Below are 13048 nucleotides of genomic sequence, written 5' to 3'. Positions count from 1 at the left end.
TCCGGAGGTCCGTAACCATGCGTGTCTACGCATGGTTACTGCCGTGTTTACTGTCCTTGCCGCAGTGTCTGCTGAGTCCATAGCCGACCTTATCTGGTTGTTAGAGATAGTTTGGCCATCCTCAACAACCTGTTGGGCACGTTTCTGGAACTCTTTGGGAAGGTGTTGAATGAGATGTTGCATTTCATCCTAATGTGCCCTGTCGTATCGAGCCAGTAGAGCTTGAGAATTGGAATTCGCCATTGATTAGCTGCCTGTCCTGCCACCCTCTTGCCTTCTGCATTGAATTTCCGACTTTCCTTGTCGGGCAGTGGTGCGTCTCCTGAGGTTTGGGAGTTTGCCCTTTTACAGGTTGCTCCCACTACCACCGAATCAGGAGTTAATTGTTGTGTGATATATACAGGGTCAGTAGGGGAAGGTTTATATTTCTTCTCCACCCTAGGCGTGATCGCTCTGCCTTTTACTGGGTCCTGAAACACTTGTTTGGCGTGTTTTAACATGCCTGGCAGCATTGGCAAGCTTTGGTATTGGCTGTGAGTAGATGACAGGGTGTTGAACAAAAAGTCGTCCTCTATGGGCTCTGCATGCAATGCTACATTATGGAATGTAGCTGCCCTTGAAACCACCTGCATGTATGCAGTGCTGTCCTCAGGTGGTGACGGCCTTGCCGGGTAGCAATCAGGACTATTGTCCGAAACCGGTGCATCATACAAATCCCATGCATCCGGGTCATCTTGGGTCATCCCTGTGTGTGTTGGTGACTGCATCATTGGGGGTGTTGCTACCGGGGACAGATGTGGCAAATGTGATGGCGACTGCTGTGGCGAGAACCGTGGTGGTGTCTTTTCTTTAGCCACTTTTGCTTTTGGCTGCATTTCTCTTTCTTGGAATGCGAGCTTGCGCTTCATCTTTATTGGAGGAAGAGTTCGGATTCTCCCCGTGTCTTTTTGTAAATGCAACCTCCTCTGGGTATGGTCTGGCTCTCCCATGCCCAGACCTTGTAATTGAGATTAAAGGCCTTGTTCTTCTGTGTAGGAGCCTGGTTTCGGCTCCGAGGCCGCATGTTTAGGCACTGAAGTCTTTTCAACAGTCTTTTTCGGCTCCGAGGAAACCTTCTTGACTTTCGGGGTGCCGAACTCTCGGTGTCGAGTTTGGTCGGAGCCGGTATCTCGACCGGAGTCGGATGTCTTCGGCTGCTGGGAGGCCTTTTTCTGTGTCAATGTTTGGTCACCGTGTTTTCGGGTTAAGCCGTGGCCTGTTGGCGGTGGCGCCACCCTTGGCCTTCATTATTTTGGAGGGAGTTTTTGCCGCTTTACTCACGGTTTGCTGCGTCTTCAGCTGCTCACTCTCGGACTCGTCCGAGTCCGAATCTCGAATGGAGAATCTCTCCTCTTCTTCGACATCGATGTGTCCGGCCAGTGTCAACGCCATCTGGAGTCTTCGAGCTCTTCGATCTCGCAGTGTTTTCTTGGATCGAAATGCCCGACAGGCCTCGCTAGTATCCTCTTTGTGTTTGGGAGACAAACACAGATTACAGACCAAGTGTTGGTCGGTATAAGGATACTTTGCGTGGCAGTTGGGGAGAAGCGGAAGGGGGTCCCGGCCCATGAGGTTTGAAGATGGATGAGGTCGGGCCGACCAGGCCCCGCGGAGGAGTTGAAGCCCCAAAGGGCCGCCGGAGTGCTTCTTTCTTCGGTGTCGATGTGCTAGCACTAACCCGGTACCAAGCGCAAACAATACCGTCAAATTTTCCAATAATTAACTAACTTTTCCGAACTGAAATACAGAGCAAAGAGGAACACGTCCGAATCCGATGGCGGAAAGAAAACAATCTAAGATGGAGTCGACGCCCATGCGCAATGGAGCCGAAAGGGAAGAGTCCCTCGGTCTCGTGACTCGAAAAGACTTCTTTGAAGAAAAACAACTTGTAACACTCCGGGCCCAACACTAGATGGCAGGATAATGCACAGCATGTTTATCTGCAGCTACACATGCCATCGAACATATATATATATATATAACCTGTGTCCAAACGATTATTGAGTAGCACAGGCAGAGACAGGTGATTTAACCCATCCATGCAGCAAAAACTCCTCAACAGTTGATTCCGAAACAATGACAATCTTCTCCCAACCTGTATGAAGAGAGTCACCAGGCAGGAGAAGATGACAGGGAGATCCCTTACTTCATGGGAGTCCAGAGACCAAAGGGAAGGCTCATATCCGGGAGTGTTGTTTACCTTCTGCAACCAGAGGAGAACTATTTAGAGCATCTCTGACCCAGCAAACATTTGTGGCTCATACCTGAAAGGAAAACAAGAAAGTTAAGGTTCTTTGTGGCACAAAGAACATAGCCACAAACAAAAAAAAATAATTTCACATGAGATCACTTGTTCATGACCAAATATACAAGCTCAAATCCATGAGCTGGCAAAGAATGGCATCTTAATAAGATATAGGGATGAGAAAATGTAACGAGAGCTGGACTACATCCAGCTTTAGAGACAACTAAGCTTGAACAAGACAGAAAAACAATCAATGGCAGAAAAGTTCAAAAGTACCAAGAAATGGACCAGAAAGGCATTTTGCAAAAAGGTGTCAATCTTTAAGAAAACAACTGGTCAGCTACACCTAGTCAAGAGCAAAATCACAAGACTCACATTTGTATACAGATAAACTTAACAGAGCAGAAAGCAGTAAATATTTTAGAAAAATGAGCTGAAGGAAACTGCAATAGATTTGATAGACCACTTCTCAGTGAATACCAAAGCAAGCAGCAGGAGAGAAGTAAGTTAACTTTTAGTGTGACAAAGATGATTAGAAATTATGTTTGTGAGTTTTGTCTTGCAAGATAATGCTAGTCTTTTATGCATAAGATTATTTCTCCTAATTCTTGTGCATTATATTGCACCACTGACTGAGGACTGACGGAGAAGAGGTTTGTGGATCTGCAGTGCAGAATTCTCTTATCGCTCTTCCACACTTACCGTTCTCTTCTATGTTTTAAACAAAATCTGCAGAGTTTTGAGCAGGTGTACTGGGAGTCGATCATCTGTATTGTTCCTATAGTGAATCACATTTCTCCCAGAGAGACTACATGGATGATGGATTTTCTTTTGGAGTATTGGCTAAAGTCTGTTACATTGGATAATCTCAAATGCCTCTAACAGGCTTCATTCAGTGCAACCTGTATTTATTTTACACCACATTTTGATCCAGACCTAAAAATAAAAGAAGGACTAAGTCAGAGCCTAAACACATCGGGTGAGGAATACAGACCTTATCACTTGAGAACAGATGCCAAGGAAGTCTAGGTTCCTATGCTTGGAATTCTCTTTAACTTGTGTATGTTGGAAAAAGTACTATAAGGCTTGATAACCTGGAAGGATTTACATTAATGTTTCGTTTCTATGCAGTGTATGTTCAGTGTATGTAGAACTTAGTTTGCATGCAGGATTTTGGGATGCTTTGATCTTAAGACTGCCGATGGCTTTTTCTTCAGGTGCCTTCATGACAGCACAAGGCTCTATTTTTCTACATAAACAAACATGAAGGCCATTCTGGAAAAGATTGCATCACTTTTTATCGGTACTCAGTTTTCATAAACTCAGATTGTACCAGATGTAAACACTTGATGCTCATCGGTCATCTCCCAAATAACAGTCCAGAAAATAGAAAAAAGGCACACTGATTATTCAAAGAAATATTTGAAACCACATGCTACAAGAGACATTATTACTTATAGCGGCTCAAGCCCAATGGAACAGGGACCTGTCATCAAAAATTAGGGTCCAACAAGCACATACACAGACTTGTGTAATTCTGTGATCCCCAACAGACTTGAGTCTGCTACTTGAGACTAGATGCACTAGGGACATTTAAGGTTTTTTTTTTTTTTTTTTTTTTACTTAAGACTATCAACTTCCTACCTTGGCTCAATAGTTTATTTTTGGTTCGAAGTAACGAGACAAGATTTTTTTCAGCCATTTATCACTCTTCTACTCAAGCCATACCCAACATTCTGTAATGAATCTGCAGCTTCCTAAGCCTAACTGCTTCTAATAAAAGGAAAAAACGTAAAGGTTAGCATAATGGTAAAAATTAACTGACCCTTTTGTGGGGGTGTTTTCATGCCAGTCCAGCATTTTTAAAGGAGTCACCTTGACTTTGGAAATATAACACAGTAGAAAGTTACATTTTCCGAGACAGTAGCGCTGACATTAGTTTGCTGCATCTGAAACAGAGACTCAAATTAGAAATGCAAAGTAACTACAAGTGTTAGGTATTACAACAAAGGGCTGTATTCATTTTGATGTCTCTCTGATTATTTTAGTAAACAACCTTTGCAAGAAATTGGATTATTATTTGGGGTGGGTGATTGCCAACCTCAAGGAATAATAATATTTTTTGTCAGGGTGAATCCTCAAAGTAACTAAATTAATTTGAGATCAACCCCTTGGTATCCTTAGCAGAGAGCAGACAGCTTTGACTTATGGCAATGTATAAAATCTTCATGCAGTCCCAAAACAGTAATTAAACCAAAGCACCAAGCAATAAGAAACGCCCCCACCAAAATGAATAGAAACCTAGAGTACAATTTAATAAACAAAATGACACCAATACAACAAAATCCAAACTTTTCATTAGAAACAAAGCCAAAAAGTACAAAGTGCCAATGATAGAATATGAAGTGGTAGACCGGGGACCTAGGCGTATTTCAAGGCCGACTGTGATTGAGCCCTGGTCGTATACACCAAGTGGACTAGCCATGGTGAAAAGTCTGAAAGTCAAACAATTTGAAAACATTTCTCCGTCCCACTTCAGAATAGGACTTAGTTACTTCTTTTGAGAAAAGAAATGAAGTACCAAAGCAGAAATGGACCTTGTCTCTTTTTGAGAAGAAATTGTACTCGCTGCCATGGAATCACAGGCCTGAAATATAACAACGGCTTGGTACAGTTGCAGCTCTGAAGTTTTGGGAATTTCTCGCTGAACACAGAATGAGAATTATTCATTCTCTCTGAGGTGGTAGAAGCCTTGAGCGTGGTGAAGGTGAAATTCCATCTGATGCTGTGAAACTGCTGGTCCGATACTTTCCCCCCGTAGGTCCCCTTGGGGCTCTGAGGGAAAGGTTTTCATTAGTTTCCAGACTTTCTTCTGAGGCCCAAACAACCTCAGTACACTTTAAATGTCCCAGGACAACAAGGGAAGGTGCTTAAAGTGTCTCAAGCTGTCAAGCAGAGGCCAACAGTAAAGTCCAGTCCAGGTGTCACTGGTTATCTGCGCACTTCGGAGGGAAAAAAAGGTTCTTGTTGACTCAGCTTTTTGAGTTCCAGTAGCCACACAGGAGGTCAGCCAACTGGCCCATGGAGTCCACTTCTTTGAGGGAGCAGGGCCAGTCCTTCAAGGTTTCTCTCAGGTCAGAGACAAGGGGCCCACTCCTCTTCTGATCTTCTACAGGCTTAGAAAGTGCTCAGAGGGGGGTTCCTGGGGATGCCTGCCATACTCACTCTTCAATCTGGTACCATTTCCTGGGGGCAACCAAGTCCTCTATTTCAGCAGTTCCTGTTGGCGTACTGAAAACAATCCCACAGTAGTAGTACTTCTCTCAAAATTCAAGATAGGGAATACCTTCTCCCCCATGCAGAGCCTGTGTGCCCACCCAGAGTTGTGGCCAGGGTAATGTGTAATGCCCTCTTCTGAGGTTATGCAAAACCAGTTCTAGAGGTAGCCTTCCTCCCACTTGGTTTGGTGCCACCGTGACTATAGGGACAAAGGCTGGACCTTACCAAGTGTCACCCAATATCTGCATGTGAGGGCAGGCCCCTTTGATGCTAATAAAGTTCATGGCTCCACAGTAATTGGTCTTCCTGAAAGAGGATGTAAACACCTCCCCACACTCAGGCCATTGTCTCTGCCCTCGGAGCAGTTTTCGTCCCTCGTTCACACTTCATTCAGGCCAACTGCAGCTGGCCAGCTTCTAAAGAGTTAATGTAGATTACCCTCTAGCAGCTTCAGGCAGAATGGATATTTATTAAATATAAAAATAGATCTCTGAATGGGTGTGAAGCTGATACAGGTCAATGTCAAAAGGTATATGGTAAAGGGTATAATCTTTACTTTTCCTATGTGCCAGCTACAGCCTAACCAACGACAATGTTGTTTTGGGCCCAGTCAATGGAGAAACATGCCATTTGTAATATCCCACGTATTCTACTCTTAAATATTATGCTCCCTGTCTGGTGGGCAACAAGGTGTGCTTAGGGGTGACTTATTTAATATTTTAAATCAAGTTTTCTTACCTGTTAAAAGGGTGGTGTGATTTTGATAGGTCTGTGCAGCAGGGTTCCATCTTCTGCTATCAGGCTACACAGGGTAGACGTGAAGCCTGTTTTCACTGTGATTGTTGTGGATGGCACAATAGGTGCTGCAGTCCACAGGTGGCAATTACCTTTCCATGGCAGGGGTCTATTTCTGCACCATGTGTTATGGACTAATAGGAAAGTTAATTATTCCAATCAGGAGTAAGCCAATTTTGCTATGGTTAAATGGGAAAACAGGCAATGTAGCCCATTTTAGCAGTGGTAAATGTGCTCAGAGTTCTAAGTCCAGCAAAAATGAGGTCCAGAAAAAGGCACAAATTGAGGTGACCATGCGGAATAGGCAGATTTCCTACATTTTACATCTATTTTTTTGTGAAAACATTACAAGATTTAGTTTCTCTTAATGCTCTCATAGGAACTCTCAATATCTGACATAAAACATGCCTATTAAAACGCTATTTTGGACAGGTCAAACAATTCTATTCCTCAAATGCACTTTGGAAAGGCTAATATGTCTAGTACACTACGAATAAATGTCAGCAACCATTAGGCAGTGATAGGATCTCTCTTTCCTCAATGAAATATGCTGCATTCCAAACTATTTTGTACTTTATCACTTATTCAATGAATGAGACCTGAAGAATAACAAAAGTAGAAATGGATTTCAGCTACAGCAAGTGAGAAATCAAAGTGGCAATACATAGTGTGTAAACAACTGTATGGTACATTTTATTGGTGGCAAATACTTTCCCTTTCAAAGTACTTAACTGTGTTGAATAAAACAGCATTGTGATAATGTTTTTGCTGTAACTACATTAAAAACAATGTGATATTTAAAACACATACTGGGATAATTAACACAGTTAACACTGTTTTGAAAAGCACTGGCTAAATGACAGCAAAGAATGTAACAATCAATAGGTTGGTTTTAACAGATTGGTTTGCCTAAGATAAAATATACCTTATAATATTTAAACATAATAACCCAAGCACATTAAACACAAGTGAAATGACTATGGAAAGTTGAACAATATATTGGGAAGACTGGTAGCATTTCATTTTAAAGATAAAGTCGACTTAAAAAACGCTTTATACAATTACATTAAAAATAAGTGGTACCATGCGGAGCTTAAAAGGTGACAGTCCACCTCTGCTACACTTAGACCCTTAAACCTTTCTTGCTCCAGCTCCATCATCCCACAGAAATGACTGCAGAATTGTACAAATTAAGAGTTTCACAAAAATACCTTTGCAAAAACATCAAACATTGCTCTGTTTAATATGTTTAAAACATTGAAATTGTTGCTTGATGTTAACCGTTGAGGCGAACATGCACTTTTTGGCAATGTGCAATGCCAAATAAATGGAAGGGCATAACTGTTTGGTACAGTGTATATGTAAAGGTCTAATTTCCTATATGCAGGGATGCTTGCGAATTTGAATAATAAAGTAGTAATACTGGAATCTGTCCAACCAGCCCAATATTTGCTTACATGCAGGCCAAACCCTTGGAGACACTTTACTCAGCAGCCCATCCTTGATGATTGTCCTTCACTTTACTTTAAAATATCACAAGTAAAGGAAATATACATTTTCGCAAAAAGAGGGGACTGAAGTTAGTGCTATTGTCATCCTACTTGAAATTATAATATTAATTTTTGTGTTGGTAACTTTTTCATTCTGTCTGGCACAGTAACCCCATAGGTAAGCAGTTATGGTAGATACAAAAATAAAATAATAAACACAAATGAAATATATACATAAGGTGCTCTGGGCATATCATTGGTACAAGGGCTAGAAATGGTTACTTCATCCATCTCCCACAATAGGATGCTAACACTTCTTTCCAACAATCAGGCAGTACCTTCTACCTTCAAGCACTTTAAAGATACTGAAAGGCAACACTAAGCCCTATGCTGAAGTCCATAATAAATAAACAAACAAGTAACAACAATTAATCTGCAAGACTCTAAATAAAATACAGAAATAACATTCTTAGCAGTGTAGATGATGGCTCGGACCGAAAAGACGCTAAATGGAGAATTCAGAACTATACAGAAAATGTTCCCACTGCGATTTCAATTAAGGTATCAAATCCAAATGGAAGCGAAATGACAAATAATACTTTCTGTTTTTTGTGGTCTAATGCTATGAAAAACATGCAATCAATTTTATAGTGCTGTATATTACAAGTGCTCTTGCACACACAAGAATGATCGAACACCTAGCCTGCAGGTTCCCATACTGATTGGCAGGCCTGTGAACATTTTTAATTAAGCACATTAATCGGAGTGATTTTGTGTTAGTCTTGTGACAAGAAATTAATGAAAATTATGTGATTACCCCTGCTTGTGTAATCTGGGGCAAACACATCTACCCAAGAGCACAGGAACAGAGCATGAGCGACTGCTGCTATACCTGTTCTGTTGCATTTAGTGCTTCTCTCTTGGATGCAAGGGAGAATTCTGTGCTAAGAGAATAGTGATTAATGTAGGATTAAACTCCTCATATAATTATGCGCATTCTCACTGTAGTTTCATGTAATTACACTAGAGCAAGTTATGCAAACTAAACCCACTGCTAGTTCTCAGCATAGTTCACTTTGTTACTGGATATATTCTAATTCTCCTTTGTATGGTAAATACCAGCTCAGGATCATCTAAGTGTAGGTTAACCCCTTCGCGGCCAGGCCTTTTCCCCCTCAGGTGTCAGGCCTTTTTTTGGCAATTTGGGGCAGTTCGCGCTTAGGCCCTAATAACATTTTGTCCACATGAGTTACGCCAAATTTGCCTCCTTTTTTTCCAACATTCTAGGGATTCTAGAGGTACCCAGAGTTTGTGGGTTCCCCTGAAGGAGACCACGAAATTAGCCAAAATACAGCGAAAATGTTGTTTAAAAAAAGAAATGGGGAAAAAGGGCTGCAGAAGAAGACTTGTGTTTTTTTCACTGAAAATGGCATCTACAAAGGGTTTGTGGTGCTAAAATCACCAGCTTTCAGGAACAGGTAGACTTGAATCAGAAAACCACATTTTACAACACAATTTTGGCATTTTACTGGGGCTTCCAGTTAATGACAGAAATGGGTGTGAAACCAATTCTGGATCCCGGAAAGCTAAACATATCTGAAAAGAAGACAAAATTCTGAATTCAGCATGCAGTCATTTGTGTAGATCCTACAAGTTTTTCCTACAGAAAATAACAGCTGAAATAAAAAATATTGAAATTGAGCTGAAAAAAACAGCCATTTTTCTCCACGTTTTACTCTGTAACTTTTTTCCTGCAATGTCAGATTTGTGAAAGCAATATACTGTTACGTCTGCTGGACCCTTCTTGTTGCAGGGATATATAGGGCTTGTAGGTGTACCAAGAACCCTAGGTACCCAGAGCCAATACATGAGCTGCACCTTGCAATGGGTTTTCATTCTATACCGGGTAAACAGCAATTCATTTGGTGAAATATAAACAGTGAAAAATAGGTATCAAGAAAACCTTTGTATTTCCAAAATGGGCAAAAGATAAGGTGTTGAGAAGCAGTGGTTACTTGCACATCTCTGAATTCTGAGGTCCCCATACTAGCATGTGAATTACAGGGCATTTCTCAAATAGATGTCTTTTTTTTTTTTTACACACTGGCTTACATTTGGAAGGATAAATGTAGAGAATGACAAGGGGCAATAACACGTGTTCTGCTATTCTATGTCCCCCCAAGTCTTTCGATAAAAATGGTACCTCACTTGTGTGGTTAGGCCTAACGCCCGCGTCAGGAAACGCAACATGGACACATCACATTTTTACATTGAAAACTGATGTGTTTTTTGGAAAGTGCCTAGCAGTGGATTTTGATCTCTGGCTCAGTCGGTACCTAGGGAAACCTACCAAACCTGAGCATTTTTTTAAAACTCGACACCTAGGGGAATCCAAGATGGGGTGACTTGTGGGGCTCTCACCAGGTTCTGTCACTCAGAATCCTTTGCAAACCTCAAAATTTGACCAAAAAAAACACATTTTCCTCACATTTCGGTGGCAGAAAGTTCTGGAATCTGAGAGGAACCACAAATTTCTTTCCACCCAGCGTTCCCCCAAGTCTTCCGATAAAAATGGTACCTCCCTGGTGTGGGTAGGACTAGTGCTTGCGCCAGGCGATGCCCCAAAACACAACTTGGACACATCAAAATGATCAAATACAAAACAACCTGTTTTTGCAAAAGTGCCGGGGGGGGGGGCCCTCAGTCTCCCTGTAAAAATGATACCTCGCTTGTGTAGGTGGGCCAAGTGCCTATGACAGAGAAGAGCCAAAAACATGTTGAAATTGAGGAAGAACCAAAGCGGGTCCAAAAGGGCAGTTTGAAAAAAAAACATTTTTAGGCTGAAAAGTGAGGCAGAATTTTTATCGGTATGAATGAGATAATGCTGGGTAGTAGGAATTTTGTAGATTCCTGCAGATTCCGGAAGGTTCCATCACAAAAATGTGGGAAACGTGCAATTTCTAGCAAAGTTGGAGGTTCGCAGGGCATTGTGGGTAAGAAAATGGTGAGGGGTGCATGTGAAGCAAACCACCCTGGACTCACCTGGATGTTTAGTTTTCAGATGTGTGTGGGTCTTGTGGATTTTTCTACATGGCAGAGTCCTAAAGATCAAAAAGTGCAGCCCTCACCATTCCATGTGGGATGATTTTGAGAGTTAGCCAAGCTCTTGTGGCCCAAATAAACCAAAACCCAAAATAATCAAATGTCCTCTCGCTTGCTGTGGGATAAGATGTTTTAGTATGCGGGGGAGAACTAAAAGACTGTTACCCCCTTCAGTTGGGGTGAGGGCATAACCATGCCCATACTGGTTGGTAGCCATCACCACACTATTTTTTTTATTTTTTATTCCCTGGCATCTAATAGACTTTTCGTCCCTGTCCCCCAATCCCCCTCCCCCCGGGGCGTGGATCGATGGTAACTCCCCCATCTGCCCACTGATGGGCAGAACAAATTTGGCCCCATTTATTTGGGGTGGGGGTATGGCCATACCCCCAGCCACTTATTTTGAAAAAAAGATCTTCCCTGGTGGGATTCCTGCCCCCCCCCCCGGGTGCAGAAGGGCCTTCCAAAAATAGGCAAATTTGCCCCTAAGTGGGGCAGATATGGCCAACAGTAATGTGCCCCCATGGGGAGCAACCATTCCCCAAGGGACTGCCCCCCAAACAAAACACACACATACCAATCCCTGTTGTCTAAGTGGTTTCTGCTCCCCAGGGGCAGATCGGTCTAATAGAAATAGGCCGATCTGCCCCCAAGGGGAGCAGAAATGGCCTAAAATAAATTTGCCCCCCCCCCCAAGAGGAGCGACGCTTGCCTAAGGGGTCGCTCCCCTTGCGTGAAATTGGTGCAAAAAAAAAAATCCCTGCTGCCTAGTGTTTTCTGCCCCCGGCCTAATAAAAATAGGCCTATCTACCTCAATGGGGGCAGAAATGGACCAAAAATAAATTTGCCCTCCAGGGGAACGACCCTTGCCTAAGGGATCCCGGCCCTTGCGTGAAATTGACACAAAAACATTAAAATCCCTGGTGTCTAGCGGTTTCTGTCCCCCTTGGGGGCAGATTGGCCTAATAAAAATAGGCCGATCTGCCCCCAAGAGGGGCAGAAATGGCCTAAAGATAATTTTGCCCCCAGGGGAGTGACCCTTCGCTAAGGGGTCGCTCCCCACATATAAAAAATAAAACAAACAAAAAAATCCCTGGTGCCTAGAGGTTTCTGCCACCCAACACTGCCACCTCTGTCAGAGAAAATACCTAATTTAATATATCAACGAGAGAACAGAGGTGGTCACCAAATGGGATACTGGGTCAGTTCCTGGAGGAAGCTCCTGGGAAGAGTTTTAAAGAGTCATGTTCTGAAGAAAATTCCAAAAGACCGTTTGAGAGAGTGGGTTTCTGAACAGAGAGTAAGCAGAAGAGGGAATAAGGAAATGCTATGTTAATGTGCTTTTGTGTTTCTTCTAGGTGGTGCATGGTCCTATGGAGATCATTAGGTGTGTTTTTAAAAGGTTCTAGCAATATCACCAGATAATAGGTGAAAGTAATGGTCCCACTTGTCCATCCTAAAATACACAAATAATTCTAGACAATCATTCATTATAACAAGTTGGAAAAGGATGTAATCTTTACACGTGCAACCAATGTGTAGGAGAGAGGGTTTCAATGAAAACAAGTGGTTGTAATTATGAGACCAATCTCTAAGACACAGCTTTACCGGCAGGCTGTTCAAAATTTCAATAAAAGGATTCTGTGCAGCCTTTAAAAATGGGACTGGAGGAAATTCCAGAAGCCTCTACTTTAGTAAGAAGGGAGAAAGTTATGTTGATATTTCTCTGATCTGACGCAAAGTATTTCACATTTTACACATTGCAGAGAACAACAAGTGAATTGTTTTGGGTAACGATTTCTACCCCGGGTTGTAAGCTGCAAAACTAAATTAAAATCACTTGATTGCTTGCAGAAATCATAAAAAATGGCCACCTGAATTATGTGGAAACCGATTTATGACGGAGGGTTTATGTCAGGACCGGAGGCGCGGATTATGCATATCTTTCTTCACTCTTTATTTAACAGCAAGTTCAAAGTTCAATAAGTTCACGAAAAACTACAACACCCATGAGTCAACGTTCCCATGGTAACCACGGTCCAATCAACGCTGCTTCTGACTTTGTATAAATATCCCTTGTCGCCTTCGTTCGCCCTCT

The 13048-nt window shown here is 42.3% G+C and overlaps 1 protein-coding gene across 12 annotated transcripts in view; it reads right to left on the bottom strand.

Annotated features, from left to right (window-relative positions):
• Positions 1-13048, bottom strand: part of LOC138266474 (THAP domain-containing protein 1 B-like) — a 177747-nt gene that overhangs the window by 129073 nt on the left and 35626 nt on the right. For 4 of the 12 annotated variants that reach the window (XM_069215352.1, XM_069215305.1, XM_069215361.1 and 1 more), the window contains exons 2-3: positions 4110-4233; positions 2186-2303 (exon numbers count right to left, since the gene is read on the bottom strand). Coding sequence is in view for 2 of the 12 variants with exons in the window: in XM_069215385.1 (XP_069071486.1) it covers positions 2186-2220 (35 nt within the window). In the remaining 10 variants the exon portion in view is untranslated. Of the gene's footprint in view, positions 1-2134; positions 2304-2986; positions 3221-4109; positions 4234-13048 lie in introns of all 12 variants that reach the window. The other 8 variants (XM_069215315.1, XM_069215390.1, XM_069215342.1 and 5 more) reach the window with 4 other exon arrangements.

The sequence above is a fragment of the Pleurodeles waltl genome, chromosome 2_1 (assembly GCF_031143425.1).
Source record: "Pleurodeles waltl isolate 20211129_DDA chromosome 2_1, aPleWal1.hap1.20221129, whole genome shotgun sequence".
NCBI lineage: Eukaryota > Metazoa > Chordata > Amphibia > Caudata > Salamandridae > Pleurodeles > Pleurodeles waltl.
The sequence above is the reverse complement of the archived record's forward strand: the minus strand, read 5'-3'. Positions and strand labels throughout refer to the sequence as shown.